At 40.3% G+C, this 22,368-nt stretch overlaps 1 protein-coding gene across 2 annotated transcripts in view; it reads right to left on the bottom strand.

The window, feature by feature from the left end:
* The window catches only part of ECPAS (Ecm29 proteasome adaptor and scaffold), a 66,395-nt gene that overhangs the window by 31,694 nt on the left and 12,333 nt on the right, over positions 1-22,368 (bottom strand). For both annotated transcript variants that reach the window (XM_033084746.2, XM_033084745.1), the window contains exons 3-19: positions 19,242-19,358; positions 17,556-17,674; positions 16,329-16,481; positions 14,012-14,180; positions 13,392-13,531; positions 12,130-12,211; positions 11,779-11,898; positions 11,521-11,606; positions 10,420-10,498; positions 9,279-9,328; positions 8,642-8,708; positions 8,414-8,536; positions 7,186-7,289; positions 6,593-6,716; positions 3,500-3,580; positions 2,549-2,786; positions 1,920-2,011 (exon numbers count right to left, since the gene is read on the bottom strand). In XM_033084746.2, the coding sequence (XP_032940637.1) occupies positions 1,920-2,011; positions 2,549-2,786; positions 3,500-3,580; positions 6,593-6,716; positions 7,186-7,289; positions 8,414-8,536; positions 8,642-8,708; positions 9,279-9,328; positions 10,420-10,498; positions 11,521-11,606; positions 11,779-11,898; positions 12,130-12,211; positions 13,392-13,531; positions 14,012-14,180; positions 16,329-16,481; positions 17,556-17,674; positions 19,242-19,358 (1,944 nt within the window). The remainder of the gene's footprint in view (positions 1-1,919; positions 2,012-2,548; positions 2,787-3,499; positions 3,581-6,592; positions 6,717-7,185; positions 7,290-8,413; positions 8,537-8,641; positions 8,709-9,278; positions 9,329-10,419; positions 10,499-11,520; positions 11,607-11,778; positions 11,899-12,129; positions 12,212-13,391; positions 13,532-14,011; positions 14,181-16,328; positions 16,482-17,555; positions 17,675-19,241; positions 19,359-22,368) is intronic.

Raw genomic sequence — 22,368 nt, 5'->3', positions numbered from 1 at the left:
GTGCCCAGCCGCTGCCGCTGGGAAGCGGGAGAGTGGCGTGCCCGGCTGCCGCCGCACTCCCCAGGGCCAGGCAGTGCTGCTGCTGCGCCGCCACAGCCTCGCCGCCCAGGGCCGGGTGGGCTCCGGCTCAGCTCAGGGCTGCTGCAGGCTCGGACTTCCGGGTTGGGAAATTTCCAAAATTTGTTCATATATTGGCCGCTCCTGAGTGTAAGCCGCATTTCTGGGTTAGGAGCAAAATTGTAGTCAAAGTGGTGTGGTTTATAATCATTAAATTACTGTAATTTTGAGGCTGGACTGTGATACCTACCTGAAAAAATTCAGGTCCTTGGTACAGAAGGCAGCTTTATCACAGAATTTATTCAGGTACCTTAATATGTACCCGAATGACTGAAACTGTTTGGTTTTTGCCTGTAACCAGCCATAAGGAACAAGGACCAAGCATTTTCAGAGGTGTAATTTGATATGTAATTGGGGAATTCAGTTTCCTGCGTTAGGTTTTAGGTCTGGTAGTAGGAGAGGACTGGAATGTTTTGGAGCAGAGTGCAGATGAAGTGTTGGGGGTTGCTGATGGAAAAGAAGCTTTTTGTAAGTCCCTCTGGCTTGTAAAAATAGAGAAATGATCATTCAATGCACTGTCCCTGCATTTACAGTAATTTCACAATTATAAGCCGCACCTGATTATAAAGCCACATGTCCGGGTGTCGGCAACTGTCTTGGGTTACAATACAGAGTGTGATAAAAGGTATCTATTATATCACCATCTGTTAAGGGTGGGGCAGTGATCCTTATCTCCGGGGGAGACATTCTGCTAATGGGCCATCCATTGAATCCAGGCGGGGCATTGTTCTTTGTCTTTTCACAACCCATCCTTCCTCCAGCCAGTCATTTTCTGCTAATGGCCCATTGAGTCCCACTGTGGGACTGATAAAATTATTGCATCCCATTAAAAGTTGCTCCAGCCAGGGGGAAGAGCCCAACATTTCTTACCTAGATAAAAACAGAGGTTTTGGGACACTAAGGTAGCCCCTTTCTCCACTGGACTCCAGAGGAAAACCAGATTTCTCCACATCACCACTGGACCTCCGGAGGGAAACTGCACCTTCTGCAGGAGCACTGCTCCAACTGAACCACATCTGTCACTGCAAGAGGACTGTAACCACCATTTAAAGGGCCTGTGACCAACACCCTGCCTGATGGGGTGCCAGGTTGTACTCTGGCTTTGTCAGGGTTTGGAGTTTGTTTCTTTGTAGTATTGTATTTCTATTTTAATTTCCCTAGAAAGAACTGTTATTCCTAATTCCCTTATTTTTGCCTGAAAGCCCCTTGATTTCAAAATTATAATAATTTGGAGGGAGGGGGTTTACATTCTCCATTTCAAAGAGAAACTCCTACCTTTCACAGTAGACACCTGTCCTCCAAACTAAAACAGCAACTTTTCATTCTTTGTCCATATATAAGCCGCACCTGATTATAAGCCACACTTCCGGTTTGGACCAAAATTTTAGTCAAAATGGTGCAGCTTATAATCGTGAAATTACTGTAATCTCATCTTCTAACAAGTCATTCTTATCTTCCCACTGAAACATTCACACTGTCAAAAATGTACAGAATTTTGTCTTTGGTGTTCTTCTGCAGAGAAAAAAAGTGATGACTATACCACCAGGATAGATGACAGACTACCCAGAACACGTAAGTAAATGGAAAAAACAGTAATATAAAAGAATTAAAAAATAATTTTCCCCATCCTGGCACATACATTTCATGAGGTGTTGACTTGTGAGTAGAAATTTCAGATTTCAAATCAAGTGCATATTTGGAAATAATACTCTGTTTCACCATGGGAAATGTGCCAGATTTTGCTAATGCCAAACTCCATTCACCCCCCAGAAAAACACCCAAAAAGGGGGTTTTCACAATACCTTAATCCAATCCATTTTGTCTACAAATCTGGTGGCTAGTTTTTCTGGATACACTGAAACCACTTCTAGAAGACAATACATGACTGGCAAACCTAAAAATAATTAAAGAAACAGGTTGTTAAACAACTCCAGTATTTACAACTTGTAACATTCAGTGTTAAAAACAGGAAAAGAAGTATCAGGCATTTCAGGCATTTATTTTTAATTCACTAGGAATAAAAAACAATACAGAATAATAGGGTATAATATTTCTCAGACATATTAGGGAAACTAATAAAAGCAAACATTCTAGTAGCAATTCATTCAAAATGCATTCAAAAGTTTTACACTACACTTGTGGCAGATAGGCTATTATCTGAGTGAGGAAGACACAGGATTCACTGGTGAGGAATCTGTTATATGCAATGGCTTCACAATTTTGCACTACTATGTCAACTGATGCTGCAGTTTTACAGCCATGCTTTCTCCCAGCTACAAAATAGCACAGAAGAAAACAAGTTTAAACTAAATAGTACATAGTCTGTTTCAACTCTGTGATTGCTGAAGCCAAATTCAAAACACAAGACAATTAATATCTAGTAAGAGAAGATATCAGTTACTTCAGGATACTGCTGTACACAACTTCTTACCTCCAACACCAGCTAAGAGCTGCTGAAGAAGCCCAATATATATATGTACAGGATTGGTTTCTGTACTTTTTGAAGAGGAGGAGGAGGAGGAAGAAGAGAAAGATACGTGGTTGCCAGACATGAGGTTTCTTATGTAACGTCCAATGGCTGGAGCATGATCTTGCATTTCTGCCAAGTTCTGTGAGGTTGGCACCACACCAGCACTGTGAGCAAGACACATCCGCAGATAGAGTACTATCTAAGTAGAGAAGATAAAAACACAGGATCCTGAATGCATAAGCACTTGAAAAACTATGCAGGAGACAAGAGAATAGAATATGCTGTATTCAATGTAACAAAAATGGAACAACTTTTTCTTTTATCAAATATAGACAGAAGAGTAAGTATACTAACAGGAACAAATATAACGTGTAACAAACCTTAGAACCGCTTATGCAACAGGCCTGAGAACCCTACATCACTTTCTAGAGATTAAATCATATGCAGCCTTTTGGTTTATCATCTGATGAAACTCCTTGCAGGGAGTTCAGCCTGTACCCTATATAGATTTGGCATGTGCAAATGCAACCTGACACATTGCTAATACAGATCTCACTTTCCATCTCAGTTTGTGTCTACAGATCTCCAAAGTCAGGAATTCTGTTAGGAAAAGAGCCCCAAGGAGCATAATGGAACCTCTGCACATGACTGTCTGTCTGACATCTAATGCTACTCCATGAGAGATGCTGCAGAAAAGTAGTGCAGCAATCCTCTTGTGAACATTCCTCCCAAGCTCCCCATGAAAATCTTGTTCAGACTGCCATTCAAGGACAAAGGATGGAGAGTTACTCCCAACATCTGTTTCAAAGCATTTTAGAATGTAGGGTGACTTACGGTACCTGTTAATTTCTTATACTGTCCTCTAGATAAATAGGGGAACACCTATCTGAGGAAGTAAAACCGGACAATTACCTCTCCGAACGTGGCAGGATTAAAAGGCAACGCTGCAGTTCCAGTCATATATTTAGCTGGAGTTTTCATTCGGTGAGTGGCCTAAACAAAAGAATATATCAAGAGTAGAACATTCAGACCCATAACAGCAGAGATGTTGGAAAGCTCAGTGAAATTTTCCTGACGTGACTGTGTTAATCCTTCACTTAGCAATCAAAAATGTGTAAAAGGTCTGTAATAGAAAGGGTGCAGTGCACCTGGTAATAGTCAGGTCGATCTACTTTACATCAATTCAGAAAGGGGAAACTCAATGCATGAGAGGGAGTAGCATGAGACACTGAAAGAGTACAACATTCTTTCTTCCTTGCAGGAAACAAAGAACCACATTAGAATTTAAAAGTACAGTAATTTCACGAATACAAGCCGCACTGAGTATAAGCCGCATCTCTGGGTGTTGGCAAACATTTTGTTTTTTGTCCATAAAAAAGCCGCACCTGAATATAAGCCGCTCTGTCATTCACAGCAAGGACCCGCGTGCAACAAAGTTGCCAAATAGTAACAGAACTGCAGCAGGGCGGGGTTTACTGGCTCGGCTCACACTGTGCAGGCTCGGCCCGCTCGGGGCTGCCGACGGGGCCAGGTGGCCCAGCCCGGCGCTGCCAGTCGGCGGCGCCGCTCGGGGCTGGCCGCCGTTGCCACTGGGCTCGCTTGCCCTGGCCCGACACTGCGCCGTTGAGCAGGCAGGGACGGAGTTCCCCCCCGCTCCCGCGGCGGCGGGCGGGGACAGAGCACCCTGCCACCTCCCCAAGCCGCGGCAATGGCGGCGCGGGTCCCCCGCCTCCTCCCTGGGCCACGGCAATGGCAGCACAGGGTCCCCCCGTGTCTCCCCTGGGCTGCAGCAGAGAAGGGAAGGAGAGAGCTCTCCCTCCTCTCTCCCCGCCCCCCGTGCTGCCTGCAGGGAGCCAGGCTCCACCTGCAGCTCAACAGAGTAACAATTTGTAACAATCGCGAAATGCAGGCTTTTACTGGCAGGTGCTCGGCTCGGCACTCTGGCTGGCACTTCTGAGGTTGTAAATGTCAGAAAATTATTCACATATTAGCTGCTCCTGAGTATAAGCCGTATTTCCGGTTTGGGAGCAAAATCTTAGTCAAAATGGTGCGGCTTATATTCGTGAAATTACTGTACCTCATAAATTTCCAAACGCTAAGCCTCCCCACCTTGACAGGCAGACAGAAAGCTTTAAAATAGCAGCTCTGCCTGGAGAGGCTGCAAAGTAGCCAGGCTTCCCCAGTACTGGGAGGTGGGTGCCTGTGCTGTGCCAGCCAAGTCCAGGGAGCCTCTCAGACAGACTCAGAGGGAACCCCTCTACCTGCTATGTAGAAGGCTGCAGCAGCAAGTGAGCAACTTCTTTCCATGTACATGTTAGTTTGGACAAGCAGGAATATGCCAGCCAAAAAACATCCAAACACGAGGTTTTAAGTGACACCCACTGCAAATGTTGCAGAAAAATCAGTATGTATATATTAAACAGGCAACATGCACAGGGCTTGATTCAGTCAGGCAGCCTTGTACTTGAGTAAACACACAAGGCAATTGCAGAAGACAACAGATCTGCACTCTCCTTAACACATCGTGATCTTTGCAATGCTAATTTCAATGACAGATTTATTAAAGAAAACCTGATCTAGTGAGTAGACAGTGATTCCCTTGAGGAATGGTTTTCTACCCATACCCAGCAGAATAGGTCCCACCCTTTCACATGTATTTTTCTTACAGAAGAAGAAAAGCATCATGCTAAATCATGCCATCCTTTTTCATCTCAGCCAACTGCACCAAGCAATGCATTACAGACTTCCCACGCAATCACCGAAAGTCACAGATCATTGATAGTATGTGAAAAATCACACTTTGAGATAACAAAACAAATAATTATACTTCCAGGATTTTTAAATACACCTTCAGGGCACAAAGATCAGAAAAGTGCTCGAAAAAAATTTAATTCTCCCATGATTAAGGGACTCTTGCTTTTGTCAGTAGTGATTAAACTACATTGATCCATAACTATTCAGTGACATTACAAATGTTAAAAAAATTAAAACTAACTTCAGGGGGACAGAATTTAAGAGTGCTATCTGAAACTCAGTCTTGGTTTCTTAATTTTTTATATCCACTTAAATAGTCAGTATTCTGGACAAAAAGCAAATTTTCTCATAGAACTTCAAATACTTCAGAGTATTTGAAGATCATCAGAAAACACATTTCAGCAATCTCTCAGGTGTAAGAGTTCTGTTATCACAGATCTCTTTCAAAATCACATGTGCTTCAACATTACATACTTCTGATACTTTTTAAAAAAGTAGGCTATCACAGGAAAAAATATTGTCCGTGACTCTGCACATCTCCTTCACTGCTTGTAAACCTAGAATAGCTACTCTACATAGCAATACGTAACACAGACAATATTTTAGCACTTCTCCAGATGAGCTCTCAGTGCAAACAGCTGTGAGTAAACCAAGTGGCACAATTTTTGGTGCATCATTCCACTAAACTCATGAAAGGCCATTTACATAGCCATTATTCCACAAATTGCAATGAAGATGAAAAACTAAGCCTTTAAGTCAACAAATAAGGTTTCTTTACTTGTCCTAGTATCTCATTTCCTAGCATAAGAATTTGCTGCTGTTGTTGTTTACGTACATTATGGTTCACTGGGCCAAATAAAACATAGTCTTCTTGCACCTTCAGGAACTGTGTTTGTGAAACACACCAGATTATTTGCCTTGAAAACTGGATTCCTCATTCCACATATCATCCACACAAATTACAAGACAGCAAAACATTCCCTTTTTAAAAGATTCATCTTTTATTCATCTTTTTAGAAGATCTGCCTCACTATTTAACACTTGGATCTCTCACAATTGCTGCCAGCACAAAGTGATGACAAGTGGTAATCTTGGCAATAAAATACTATGTGTGGTCTTTACTTGGATTTTCAGTAACTTTATTCCTTGGGGCAGCTCTAGGAAACAGACACTAGGAAGGCAAGATCACATTTATCCCATGCCTGAGCATCATGCATCTGTTTGTCATTTAGTGCGACAGAAGCACTGTACCTTGTCTTGAATGTAATGGACCATTTCAGGGAAGGAAGGCATCTGCTTCCCAGAACTCTCCTTTTCATTTTTTCCAGAAAATGTTCTCAATACCCGCTGGGCTTCTCCATGTACCTCCTCTCGCCTTTCAGAAAAAAAGATGAGAAACAATTATTATTTTCATAGAACAAGCAGCATTTAATGAGCAATAAGGTATGTTGGGAAGCCGGGGGAGAGATAACAGTTTTTAAATGAGATGTGTGGTGGGTTTTTTTGGGTTTTTTTTTGAAAGAAAGGGAGAAAAAAGTCTTCCACTTCAACTTTTAATATTTGTTTATTTTAGAGACAGGAAAGAAAAAGGGATAGTACTGAGTGCTCTTTGTCTGGATGAGCTCGCTTCTGTTTCTCTTACATCCTTCTAGTATTCACCACCAGCTACTGGTTACAACATCTTTGTTTTCCTATCTCCTATTTATATATATACATATAAAATAAATATATATATAAATATATAGAATGTATACACATGTGTGTGCATATGCATATATATATATACCCACACAAACCTACATGAATATATATGAGAAAATAATTTATAAAGGTAAACAACTTACGGGTCTCCTGCGGCTAACAGGAGTAAATATCTGGAAGGGATATGATCTGGAGGGAACACTGTGCTAGCAAATTTTACAGCCACTTGACGTACTTGAACTTCAGGCTTAAAGGAAAAAGACATAAACATATGGTAGAGTTTTAAAAGATAGCAATAATGACTTTCACCATTTGCACATCATCAGTTATTTATCTTACCTCTGGTACCAACATGTTTCAAAAACTTTAAGACATTTTGAGACATTACTTGTGCTTACACTTCATATGGCAGTAGACAGGGCAAAGAAAAAGCAATTTTCACATATACACAAGTGGGGGGATTAAATTAAACATAATTAAATGTTTAATTAAACACATACACACTTTGGGGAATCATACTAATTCTTGAAAAAGTTAACTGCTCCATCCAGGCAGTTTTGAAGTGAAATGAAGCTGACATATCATCTCTCCAAGGAAAACAGAGCTATGCTTAGGAGCACCATAGCCAGAGGTGGGAAAGAAACATCAGTTTAGAATGGTCATTCGGTCTTTAAGGTACAGACAGTCTCAAAAAGGTAATACCTGGAGACTTAGATCCCTTGAGCAAAGGAGTTATCAGCACAAAAATCATCTCTTGCACTAGAAATACATACATCCCCAGAGTCAGCCTGAGTCCCCACGCAAACACCAAGTATATGACACTCGTTCCTTCTAAAAGTCCAGACTTCTGCTGTATTCTGAACACAAACAAGGTACTCAAAGTATGAGTAAGTCAAGTCTGGTTCAGTCTAGACTAGTATCTCTAGGCTGAGCTTCTGGAGAGGTTCACAGGTGCCTTATGTCAGATATCACACAGCCTGCTGAAACCCCATTTAGCAGTAAATGATCCTTTCTACCAAACTCTCCATGTCCCAAAGCGTTTCAGAAGACGAAGACTGTCCTTGAAGCATTTACTTCTTGAAGTTTTCTAACAAGAAGACTATGAGAAACATACAATGCAATAGCAATGGATTCATTTTTTACTAAACAGAACACAAATAGAGAACTGCAGTGTTACCTTCCTTGTCACCAAGCCATGCTAAAAATATTTTATCTGAGCATACACACCCTGCCTTCTCACAGACAGACCAATACATTCAGTAAGAAAAGGAAGATATCCTTCAGAAGTATCTAACAGGAAGTGTCAGGAAACAGGAAGACAATTAATTGCTCTTTTTTTAAGGTATGTGATTTCGACTTCACTTAAAATACCTTTATTAAATAAGAAGCTACAAGAGCTTCCATCAGGGTACGCTGGGCTCCTTCCAAGTTACTATATGCTCCAACCATCATAGACAATGCCTCTTGAATGGCAAGTCTAGTATCAGCATCTTCCTGCAGTAAAAAAAACAAGTTTTCACTTTACAGTGTGTAGTGTCAAGAACTGACAAGAACCAGAAAAAAACAATAATGATTTCCCAAAGCCCCATCAGCACCCACCTTGCACAAGGCTTCAAAAAACTGCTGTACCAGTGCTATATCCTTGGTAAAGAGCTGAGGCATTCGGCTGAAACAAGATATTTTAATCCATGAAGCTTTTGTTGTTGTTTTGTTGTTTTGATTGAAATACTTCACATTACATTGGTCTTCCCCTCATTCCAAATTTTAAGTGTCAAACAATAAGAGCCAGTTCAGAAAGTTTGCTCTATCTCAGCCATATCCACCCCAAGGCAGCATATTCTCCCTCCCTTAACAGAGTTTGGAAAGTGAGACATTTTATGGACAACCACTTAGATCACCAGTACATGACTGAAACATACTACTTGTCTATCTTCATGCATTCTGGTCTCTGCTGAACACTCCTAAAATTTGTATTTCTGACAATCCAGAATGCAGAACCATTTCTTAAATTTTGTGTGTAATTCATGAGCTGCCATTAATCACTGCTAGAGAAGCTATCAGCTAAAAACATATTTCTTTTTACATCTCTGGAGTTGTCACAAGAAGAATGCCTTTCTCTGCACCATGCACTCAAATGCAAAATTGACAGGTGGCATAAAGCTTACTGCTGATAAATTAACTGATTACTCTGGAAAAGTTACTCAATGTCCCATTGCTTAGATGATGCTTCAGTTACCTGGAGAGCTTTCCAACTGCTGAATATGCCATTGAGAGCAGTTTTGAATCCTTGAATAATAAAACAATAAACAGAATTTAGCAAAACCAGAAATACATACAGGTATATCTTTTATAAATAAACATTTGCTTTAAATTCTGTCTTCAAATTGCTCAAGCAGGCTTTCATGGAAAAAGAATTCTAAAATATAGAATAATTCTAGCCAAGAATAAAAATATTATATAGAAACAGAGGAAGAACATTTTTGTCTAAGAAACAGAAATTGCAAATTGTGGCAAAATATAAATCTCTTCTTGTCTCAGCTAACCACATTTTAGTTCAAAAGAAACAAATAAGGAGATTCAGTGAGTGTATATGAAACAGTAGCAGAGGGATAGAAATCTCCCACTAGCTCTAAATAGCAGCTGTAAACAAAGGAAGCTGTTAACACAATGAATCCAGTGGATGACCAATCTACCACATTTATAAAAGGGGCTTACTTCATCCTTTTTCATTCCCTTCCCAACAGTAGGGTGTCCCATGCATTCAAGTGCCAACTCAGGCCAGAAGGTCACATTCAAAGTTCAAATGAAGCAGCAAAAAGGTCAAAGATGTAGAAGAGGTGATCTGCAACATCTGTCCTTTCTAAGGTACATGTAGGAATATCATGGGGGTTTGGCTTCTGAAATGGCACTGGAAACACCTCATCAGGCCAGACTGGCACTAGCAATTCTCTTTGATAAAACTCTTCCCATATTAATACCATCCCTGAAGAGACAGGATGAAATGTATAACAAGCAGGTCTATACATAGGCTTAACCCATTGGGATAAACATCCAGAGTTGAGGTCTTCGTGTGCTCCAGAGTAAGAGCAGCTAGATACTACTTTAACTTCTCTCTTTATATTACTAGCACTTTTGTTTCCTGAGATGTTGCAATTGGTGTCCTAGCATATATCCATAGGTGTTAAATAAATAGAAGAGTTTTCTGGTATAGCACTTTAAAATATTTGTTTCTCTTTCAACAAAAATTCTTGCAAGGTATCCTCTAGCAGCCTCTCAAGCAAACACAAAAAAAAAGATACACCAGTTTCCATCATAAATTTATTTATATTTTGCTTTTATTCACATGAAGAATTATAGTACAGAATTTTTCATCTTACCTCTTTGTATTCATTGATCAGCTTTGTAAGTCCATTTAAAAGCATTGGACCTAAGGGCTTTATTTTACTCTCTGGACAACTGCAATTAGAGAAACCAAAATGTTATCTTTTGGAACCCTGAGAAGGATATTCTCTAGTATCACTTCTCTTGACTGTGTTAAGATGAGAAATTACAACTTATTGTGTGTACACACAGACACACTGAGCTTTTGGGATAAAGTAAAAAAGAAATCCTACTTTCTCTGAGTGTTAAAACACATTAGTTCAGTTACAGTAAGTTCACGAATACAAGCCGCAGCAATTTAACAAAAATTTTGGTAGAAACCCGGAAGTGCGGCTAATAGTCGGGGGCGGCTAATATGTGAATAATTTTCTGACATTTACAACCCCAGACGTGCCAGCCAGGGTGCCGAGCCAAGCACCTGCCAGTAAAAGCCGGCATTTCGTGATTGTTACAAAGTGTTACTCTGTTGCCCTGGCTCCCTGCAGGCAGCACGGGGGGTGGGGAGAGAGGCAGGAGAGTTCTCTTCTTCCCTTCTCTGCCGCAGTCCAGGGGAGAGACGGGGGGGCCCTGCGCCGCCATTGCCGCGGCCCGGGGAGGAGGGGGGGAGCCCGCGCCGCCATTGCCGCGGCTCGGGGGGGTGGGGGAAGGGGGCTCTGCCCCCGCCCTCCGCCGCCGTGGCGGGAGCAGGGGGTGCTCCGTGCCCGGCCAGCGCCGCGGTGGGAGTGGGGCCGGGGCAAGCCAGCCCAGAGGCGGCAGCCAGCCCCGAGCGGCACCACCGGGCTGGGCCACCTGGCCCCATCAGCAGCCCCTAGCGGGCCGAGCCTGCACAGCCTTAGCTGAGCCAGTAAACCCCGCCCTGCCGCCGTTCTGTTACTATTTGGCAACTTTGTTGCACGCGGGTCCTTGCTGCGAACGACAGAGCGGCTTATATTCAGGTGCGGCTTATTTATGGACAAAGAACGAAATATTTGCCAACACCCAGAGATGCGGCTTATACTCAGTGCGGCTTGTATTCGTGAATTTACTGTATAGCTTTATGAAACAGAGTGTCTTCCAGGCAAATAGCTAAAAAACATTGAGTTCTCTGAACTACTTACATGATACAAATATGATGCACAAACTGCAAAGACAGACTTCTAAGTTTTGCATTTGTGTTTGCACCGAAGAGTCCATCATATACCACCTGACCAAAAAAGAAGGAGGAGATTAGAATGTATCTGTCTTAACTTTCAAAGATTTCCATCCCCCTCTTCTTTAAACACTGTCATCAGTAACAATGCTTCCTACCTCTAAGTACTGGAGGAACTGTATCATCAAACTAATTAGGAAGTCTAGCTTTGGAAAATAAGCATCACCTGAATGTTAGCTGGGAACATTTCTGCAGCTTGTCGGGATCGTAGAAGATGAGGAACTATCTTTAATTTAACACGGGTGCTGACTGACTCTCGTTTCATTTCAGGTTTCAGAACAGATCCCTGTCAGAAACAGATGAAATAGTGCATCTTTGGACACCAGTATATTACTTTCTGCTGCAAATCAGAACACACTGGCACAGAGAAAAAAGTTATTCAAATAGCATAACATTCCATGAAAGTAGATATCAAAGGAAGTAACAGATTTAGGAAATACATTTTTTTAAATAAAATAAGACAACTAAAATTACTTCTTCAGCAATTAAGATAGACAATTCTAAAGGCAAATCTTACCTCCTTGGTTTTCAGTGGTATATCCCCAAGATACACTTTATACATTTTGTTGATGATAGCAGGATTGTTCCAGTCAATTAAACTGAAGGAAAAAACATAATTGAACACCAACATGTTATGATTTTGACCTTTGACTACTTCTTAAAATACAGTATTTTGTATCATATTATTCCCAAAATTCACACAGGACTCCTCAGTTTGACTTCCAACCACTTTTCCCACATCCACATCATGTATAATCATGTAATAATGTGAACTAATTACATTTTAACAATTTCTGATAACACGATATCAAGTAATTGTTAGAAACCTACATGTTCCCTTCTCTCCCACTGAAATAAGACATACAGACCACATTAATCTACCAATTGAATATCAAACAGTAATCTGTAAACTAGCATATATTTCTCATAAAAGACATGCAACATTACATATTGTCCACACAGTTATTTCTCTCTCTGGGCAAAGTCAAAAGCAAAGCTGAGACAAACAGGAAAGAGGAGCCCAGCTTCCCTAATCAGGCTTCATCATTTAATAGAATCATCTCCTGTTATGACTGAGGTACATGAACAGAAGGTAGCTCACTTGCAGGTTTCACATTACAAATTTGACTCCATGTTAAATAGTCCTACAGAAGCCACCTACACATTTCAAAGATGGGCTGGTCTTGCTCCAACATGAGCCAGCAAAACTCCCACTGTCAATGTCTCAGCAAACAGTATCAACAGCCATTACTGTGGCCTCTTGACGAGCTAAAGACAGAATCATTGTCTTTAGATGATGAAGGGTGAACTGCAGTGAGCAAAAGTTTCAGTAATAATGACAGCAGTGTTTGCTACACTTTCTAGACTATGATCCATTTGACAATTAGTCTCTTTACTCCCCTCATAAATTAAATGAAAGTATACTTTTCTGGGAATCATTTACTAAAGCCTTACTGACAATCAATACTTCAGAGAGGGCAATATGGAAACCACCATTATTTTTTATGATTTGGTAAGAAAATGGCTCAAAACTGAAATCAAAAAATAATCAGACCCACACAGCCAAAGCAGTCATCTCTGGAGCTAAGCAACAGTTCCAGCTGCAAGACTGCAAACCATACCAAATTCCAAGCCCAGTGGAAATACCTGGCAGCTTCACAGACATACAGGGGACTTCAGCCTTCCTTCCCCCAAGCACTGCCTCTCTGGAGCACTACATACATTGCAGCTAGCTGTTTCAGGAATACTAACAATCTTTTGCAACCATCCAGATCTTACCTTTGCTTGCTCTTTAGTTCAAGGTCTGCTGCAGTGGCAACACTGTGCCTTGTATCACTAGAGGCTACAACCAGGTGTATGACAGCTTCAAGTTCGGGCACTTGCTCAGCTTCAATGAACTTCACTATCCCCAGCTTACACTGTTGAACACCATGGAAAGCCAGTGTTATTGACAAGAAAGCGGATGTTACAGCAAGTGTAGGAGCTCAGCTGTCTGAAATCATGGCTTCAACTCGCATAAGGAGAAGCCCACATGCTCTCCATCTCCTAGCTTGCCTCCAGCCAAAGTCATCCGCAGCAATGTACCAGTATTAGCATTATGGGATACTCTGTTACACCACTGCTACAAAGGGATGCTTCAGAAACAGAAGACACTGTTGCAACCTTTGGAAGTGAAACAAGACTGGGCTGCAGACATGACGGCTTCCAAACCACCTTCCTGCCCACCTCACCACTGCAAAATTCCTTAAGGCATCTTGCAAAACCCCTCGATAAATTCCCTCAGGGCAGCCAAAGACCTGACCACAATCAGTTACACATTTTCCCTCCAGCTTTCCATTCCTCCGTCCACAACATCCCCATTACTACCCACAGTTCAACAAGGACTAGCCCCTAAATACCTGTTCCAGCAGCTCTGGTGTCCATGGACTATCTCCAATTACCCTCTTGGCTGCATAAAAGCTCATTCCTGGAGGTGGCTGAGGTATTCCAGGACCTCCCACGTTACTTGATGAAGACCCCTGGGCCGAGGGCACATTTTGTCGACTTTGAGATTCATTCAATACAAATCTAAGCAGGCAGGGAAAGATTTATTACAGCCTTTTCCAATCCCCACTACCAGATGAACTAGATTCTGGAATTCAGAAAGACATATAACTTGCCCAACTTGATTATTTTTCCTTAATTAATCCCATGGCTCTAACATAACAGAGAATGTGAAGCTCTGCTACCAATTATCCCAACATGCTCTGCAAGAGCCGTAACAATGTCATTGTAAATGAAAACAAGCTTCGGTTAGAAAAGCGAAGGGTCTACTGGCATTTCGAGAAAGAGTTCTTAGCTTACAAACCAGAAAAAATTATCTCTTTTGTATTAGAAGTAAATATTCATGCAGTAATATATTCAGGAAACTCATGCTAAAAGCTCCAATAATATTTGTATGATTTCTATAAAAAACATAAACCTAACAAGGGAAACAATAAAGCATATTCAACATAAGTGGAAGGAAACAAATCCTGATACAAAAAATAAATAAATGAGATACTGTCTTGGAAAACAGCAGTTTTAGTACTGGGCAGGGAAGGAAAGCAAAAATAAAAAGAAGTTTACAGAGACTGTTCTTTTGAAAGACCAGAGAGTCTAGCTGCCCTGTGCTCACCTTCATGCTTTCATAAAAGCCACCCCACCTCTCCATGTATCCTTGGAAGTTGGCCAAATGGCTTCAAAATTGCAGAATTATTTTGCCCCAGCCAGCCTCCCATTTTGTATTCAACACAAAGACAACAAAAAGAGGTAAACAATCTCAACAATAAAGATTCATTCCAAGTCTCATTAGTTAAAACTTTAAACACTTTATTACGAGCTTTAAACTCTACAGTTAAGCTTTATGGTTGCTTTACTGCAACAAACTGATAAGGCTAATTCACAGCTGGGCAATGACAAACCAGGTTCTAACAAGCATAAATTAGCTATAAACCACTGTGAGCAGCCTCACTCCAGAGAGCAAGACTTTAAGAGACAGACATCCAGAGCCACAAGCTAGCTCAAGGCACTCTCTACATCTTCTGGAAAGAAAATTAAAACTTTCACCTCCTACTTTCAGTTTGAGACACTCAGTCTGAGTGTTTTCACAGAGGTCTCTTCCAAACGAAATGATTCTGCGATTTAAAAACTCATGCTTGGCCAGAATATTAAAGCATGAATGAAGCCTCAATGGAAAGACCAAGGACTTCATCTGTTGAAGCTACAGCCACGGATGAAGCAAAGAGCAATTAACCTGGACCAACTGAAGAATGTGAATCATGAACAGAAAAATAGGCATTCGAAACTATAAGCTGCAAGATTCTGTACATTCAAACAAAAGGGAAGTGGTCCCCTAATTGGTGAGCATGGCCTTCATAAAATCTACATGGAGAAAGACCATGTGCTCACTATTTTAAATTCAGTCCTTTAGGTTTATCCAGTCAGGTGAGCAAGAGTTACAAGCTCAAAAAATTATGCTGGTACCAATTCTATGAGACTTTTATTGCCAGAAAAAACAGAAATGTGGTCTACCATCAAAATTATTTCTGTTTTCTTTCAAAGAAAAAGCTCCCTTAGCAATACAAAGAGACAAAAAAAAAAAAAGTTAGTGGAAAAAACATTTTGAGAAAGTATTGATTTTGGACACTAGAAAGTTCCTAACTAGCAGTGATCAGTAAATTCAAGTTGGTCTGTACATTCTTTTTGCTTTTCAAAAAGTGTTCACACTAAGACAAGACCATTGCAGTTTGAACATTTTTCACCAGAAGACAGACAACAGACAAACCTTGTTCTAAGGTTCAACTCTGGAGAGCACAAGTTTCTAGAGATTATTCTTGTTTATGACCTCAGAGGAATAAGCCTTAAAACTCAACTGCAGAAAGATGAGCACACATTTTTGTCAGGCTTCTATTTGAAAGGGTTTGCTATTTAACAGATAGCTCACATGTCTCACAGTTTCACTTTGATCTCAAAAGAGGTAAGGACAGAATTGTGCAACACCCAATTAAGTAGAAAAGAGATGTTTTGTAAAATAAGGAAGATGGTGATCTGGTTCTTAAAATTATCAACTTCTTTTGTACCTTTCCACTGGCTTCGTCCAAGACCGGAAGTAATAGCGTACTTTAAATGAGTTTTCAAGGGTGTAGCTTGTACTGTTTCACATATCAATGCTAGAGAAGACTGGTATCAACTCACCCATAAGGCATAAGAAGAACATCCAACATAAAGTCCAAAAGCAGCTGTACAGTCTTTGGTTTTTCAGCAAGATTAAATGGAGAAGCTGCTGCTTTCAGTGGTTCAGCAGGGTATTTCATGTGAAAAAGGGTTGGTATTAGAAGATGCATTAGGCTGAAAAACAATTACATTTACTGCAACCATTTCAAAAAACTATACTGTTTGTTTAAAACAATACAAGAGAGAAACCTTTTACAACAAACCTGGTCCTTAATATACCAAAAAAGAAAATCTAAACAAAAGCTAAAACATATTCACAATACAGGGGCCTCTATTTGCCACCTGATATACTTAAAAATGGAAAGCAGAAGATAAATTAGGATTTATCCTTCAAATGGAACATATATGTCTGCACGCATGTAGACATTTGGAGAGATAAAGACACTGTCTTTGTCCAGATTTTTGACAGTTTCATAATTATGCTGCAAAACACAGTCTAGGTCTGTCTCACCCTTAAGAAACACTGGCAAATACATTGGTTATATACCAGTACAAAGATTTTCCAAAGCTCTCTTCACTCATGTACTTGCCTTTCCAACAGAGAAAAGCCATGCTCCAAGGTATTTTCACACTAATCTCATCAGTGGAAACAAGATTTTACAGTAAGACCTTTCAGTAATGTAATTTAAAAAATATTTTTACACCATCACAGTATGTAGAGTGAACAAAGGCATTATTTTAATGACATTTTTCCAATGCCACCACAGTGGAAATTCATCTCAGTGTAGGTAAGAACCAGGTTAATTAGTCACAGTTTTCTAGAAGTTCTTAGCATACAGCAGTTCCCAACAGTCTCTTTTTCACATATTACAACTTAGCTAAAATTCCTACTTACTTGAAACACTATTTCTCAATTTAGAGTGGCACTCTGAGACATCTAGCACTGCTCCTGAAGCTGGTCAGAGGGTATCTACTGAAGGTCTGGCCTTAAGCTGGAAACCAGAACTTGATGAAGATGCATGGGGATATGGACATTTCACTTCCATCATAACACAGACCTCTTGTCATACAGGGAGACTGCTGTTGCAGATTCTATATATTATTACAGCATTAGACTGATCCAAATTGTACATGCCAAGAACATCCTAAGTAATAAAGACAGCACTAAGGAAATCTTTTATAAACCAATACAACTTATTTTACTGAAATACTACCAACAAAATTCACTGCAAGAGTAAGTAGTTATACCTGTCTTGTTGTGGTTGAGGTTTCCCTTCCATTGCAGTGAGAAGAGTTGGAGCCAATTCACACTGTTTTTCCACAGGCAGACGGGGGTATCCCATCTTAACATAAATTATGGTAAAATTCTAAAGGAGTAGAAAAAGCACACAGTATTGCAGCAACGGAAAAGAAGTATGTGTTCCTTAACCCCTTCTTGTATATTGTTACATAATTGGGTATTGAAAACAACATAAGCTTTGTAAGACCAATTTCTTAAGTCTAAGACTTATCAGACTGACAACCATTAAAGTGGAGACTCAGCAAGGACTACTCAGAGCAGGTCTTGCTGGACCTGTGCTTTAAAAGGTGGAAAAAAAGGAAAAAAACTGTCCCTGGTTTGTTTTTTTTCACTGCCAATTTCACCAAAAGCAGTTGCAACTAAACAACAGCTTAAAAGAAGGCAAATGTAATGGTCTCTCTTACCTATTTCTGAAACAAAATAGCAAACAATATTGAATAAATACAAAGTAATAGCATACACAATATTTCTCTTGAAAACATGTTTTGAATCACCTTATTTAAAAGCTGCAAATGCAGTTAAGAGTCCAGTGACAGGACAGCATAGCAGACCAATACTGAATCTAACTGTTATGCTGTTCATCTATACCCAGCCAAGAACTGCAGAGGTAAGAGTTGTGTTCCATGACATGGTTGAAAGAAGTGCCACAGAGGAGTGCTGTAGTGCATTACACTACTTTGTAGATTACACTTGAGTTAAAATGCTATGAGGCCTTGTGATGAAAAGCAATATGCATCACTGAGACACATGAATGAAAAGACATTCTGGACAAGTCCAGCCAAATGGTATGGCTTTAAACAAGATGGTTCATTTTGCTCTACAAAATATATGCAGTCCAGAAGTCTTGCCATTTCTAAAATGTTTCCAGATAAAAGAATGCCAGATAATGCCACTTGCTTAAGACAACCTAAGATTACTTTTATGTATGTCACTGCTGTTTAAAGTCTAAATATCTCTCCAGACATTCCTAGGATGTTCTGCCTTTAATTTATGCTACATACACTGAATACAGGACTGAATAGTAAAATGAAAAGTAAAAAGTTTCCCTATGATTTAATCCCTTTTGTTTCTTCATGATGATTTACAACAGATCTATCAAAACTGAAATGCAAACTGTTTCATAGTTTCGTAAGTTTCAGAAAAACATTTTAAAACTACTTTCACTTTTAAAATTAGTTTGAACAAAATAATCTATGAAAGTTTCATCATATTTTCTTCATCTTGCTCAGCTAAGGTCCTGACTCTAAAACCACATAAAAATACAGGTCCTCAAGAGATAAAGGTGTTTTAAGTAAAACTCTGATCCGGTAGCTTCAGGATAAGGATTGGTAGCTGCTTGCAAAATGAGTCTTCTACCAATTAACAGACCCTTTACAATATAAGCAATGACAATTCATGCAATCCAAAATATCAAGAGTAACTGTCAGTAATCTGAATAGCAATACGCTTTATGAAACTAAGTTTCACCAACACCAGACTACAAAATTGAGTATTAAAAAAAAGTTCTTAAAACATCAACCTCATAACAATTACACACTTGCTAGGAAAACTGACAGAGCTAAATACAGGAGCTTTAAAGAACATTCTGCTTGCTAAAGTAAAGCAGCAAACAGTTTTAGAAAACAGACACTTACAGTGACAAACGACACTGCAGAAGGATCTTGATACTGAACTAGCAATGTCTCTACTGGAAGCTGAATTTTTGGTCTGCTTTTGATGCGCTTATTCAGATGAACCAGCAGCTCCATGACCTGACAAGAAGGAAAAAAAACAAAAGAACTTGAAAGAACCAGCATTAATGTTGCTACTTCGAGGTCCAGTCATCAAACTCAGCCCATTAGGCAGGTTTAGTGTAGGCAAATCTGGTCTGATCTAACTGATTATCTAACCTGTAAGAAAACAGCAGTCATCATTTATGGTATTATCTTGAAACTATGCCACTGTTAAGACAAACATGGAAGTCCCAAACCACACCAAATCAATAACATCCATCAGCAGAAAGATATGGATTACTGAAGATGACAAGTTCTCTCCACAATTCGGTTACTATCTGTCAAAACTGGCTCTGGCTTGGCAATTTGCAGAGCAACTCCAATTCGCAAAACAGACAAAAAAAAATTAAAAAAAAAAAATCCCTACCCATAATAAAGTTACCAAATAAGTATATGAGAACTGTTTGGAGTGGAACATTACAGAACTGAAATCCTTCATACAAGTGAAGCCAACAGGACTGCTGTGAACGTCAGGCAGAAACAACGTGCAATCCTCCCTGGGCAGACAGGGCCCCAGTAGCAATGCCAACGGGAAGTTGCTTAAGGGGAATGACCCTGGGCTCTGACAGACAGCAAGCAAAACTGGGACCAGAGTGTGTTGAAACAAGAGAGGTGCACGATAAAGACTATCAAGCAGTGAAGCTGGTGCCCAGAGGGTTTGTACAGTCTTTTCCTCAGAGGTTTTCCAAGATCCATCTCAATAAAACCTCCACCTTCATCCTGAACTGAACTTGTAATGGGCTATTTTAAATAGGAGATTGGTCTGGAGACCTCCTAAGGTTCCCTCCAAGCTGAATTATCCCATGATTCTACAATCCCATTAGGCAGTTTCTTAGCATCACCAAAGTGCCATTTTTAAATCTCCTGAAGCAGATATAACTGAATGAAGGAAATTGAAAAACTACAATTTCTTCTCTGGAACACTTATCCATTCTGAGAAATCACACTGATGTGTCTTGCTTGCAAACTTTATCAGATTCTCAAGAAAGTTGGTGTAAAAAAATGGAAGTGACATTAGATGAAATCAGTTCCAGCAAAACCAGTCAGAGCCAGTCCTAGATTCATGTTGACTTCAAGCAATTCAAGTCAAAAAAAAACCAGGGCATCCTGTGTTTTCAAGGGATCATTGCCTTGGTCATAGTATGCTGAAAAAGCAGCTAAATTGCTGTCACTGAAGCCTGTAATGTAAAGTGCAGAACCATATGTGCGCTGAGTGGTATACATATAATGTATGCTCTTAAACATATATATAAGAGTAGCCTCTTAGACACCATCTTTGGTGATCAAAACCAGAGAAAAACTATTTAACATTGACAGCTACCAAATTTTGCTGCAGTAAATTTATTGCAACAGTTACAAATCATAATATTTTTGAGAGGAAAAAAACCTGTCTGCACCTTTCTCTTTGAGAAAGGGTAGGAGATACCAAGACAGAACTCAAGAAACAGGTCCAAATTACCAATGGTGGCTGGTAAAAAAAGATATGGCTGGAATTGGCATTACGTGTGAGGGCTTAGCTCATGTCCCATTTCTCTAATCATTAGAGTCAAACAAGCAAGCTAAGGATCACATCAGTAGTACTTTTCAGACCTGATTCAAGAAAACATCTGTAACTTTTGACTTCTTCTGTTTTTGCTGGCCTCACATGGATTACATTTAAAGTGACAATGATATCCAATCTGACACAAATGCTGCCAGTGCAAAAACACTTCTTGAAGCTCATTTGAAGAAGCAGAGTGAATTTACCCCGGATTAGTTCTTTGTGTGACACCACTAGGATAACTGATTTAGTAGCAGATATCCCAGAGTAAAATTTAACCCATTTGTCAAACCTTGGTCTGAAAAGGGATTACAGTAATTTCACGATTACAAGACGCACCTGATCATAAGCTGCACTTCCAGGTGTTGGCAACGTTTCGTTCTTCACCCATATATAAGCAGCACCAGATTATAAACTGCACTTCCGATCGCAGAGAGGATGCTCGCACAACTTTCACAAAGTTGCCAATTAGTAACAGAATCATGGGATGGTGGGGTTTACTGGCAGGTGCTGACCTTGGAAACATTATTTCCAAGTGAAAATGATACAGACAATAGCTGCAGCAGCGTACCCTAAAGCTTTTATTTACAAGCAGAAAAAGATACAAACAATAGTGTGGTCATTTTGCAAGCATTTCCAACGGATCCATGCTGCCTTTAAACAGCCGCTTGGCTGCGCAGCTGGGCAGCTGCTCAGCCAGGCAGCTGCACAAGACTGAAAACACCGAAAAAAATACAGAGAAATATCAGGCACTTTGATCAAACTTTTAAACAGCTTCATTTTTCATTCATCAGCCTCTTCATCAGTGGCTTCATCTTCCAAGAAACCTTCGAACTCTTCATCCTCCATATCGGAAATCAGCAGTTGGGCTATGGGGGCATCCAGCAAACCCGAACCTACATCGCCTGTATCTTCACCATCAGAGTAATCAGTTTCGGTACTCTCGATGCCATCGCTGGTCAGTCCAGGAATGATGTTGGCCCTCGTGAACACTCGGATGATAGTTGTGGCAGTTACTTTACCCCAAGCATCCAGTATCCACTGGTACACAGCAGCATAACTTGCCCGGCATAGCCTCCCAGTGTTTGTGAAGGAGTGCTCTCCTTCCACCATCCAGTTTTCCCACAGAAGTCGCAGTTTCACCATGAATGAATGAATAATGCTTACGTCCAGTGGTTGCACTTCTTTGGTCAAACCACCCAGTATTACAGCAAGCTCCGAGTTCATCTTTTTCACCATGGCTTTCACACTTCAGTTTTGTGGGCACGCATGGAATTGAAAATCAGCAGTCCCACCAACAGATGAAAGAAGCCATCCTGTCTGCGAGCATAAACTTCCGTTACCCAAGTCCTCATTACCTGTTCATCCATCCAGCCTTCTGGATTCACTGCAACAACTATTCCCTTTGGAAATTTTTCTTTAGGCAACATTTTTCTTTTAAGGATTACC

Source organism: Catharus ustulatus, chromosome Z (genome assembly GCF_009819885.2).
Source record: "Catharus ustulatus isolate bCatUst1 chromosome Z, bCatUst1.pri.v2, whole genome shotgun sequence".
NCBI classification, from domain to species: Eukaryota; Metazoa; Chordata; class Aves; order Passeriformes; family Turdidae; genus Catharus; species Catharus ustulatus.
Note: the sequence above shows the minus strand (reverse complement) of the source record. Positions and strands in the feature narration are given on the sequence as shown.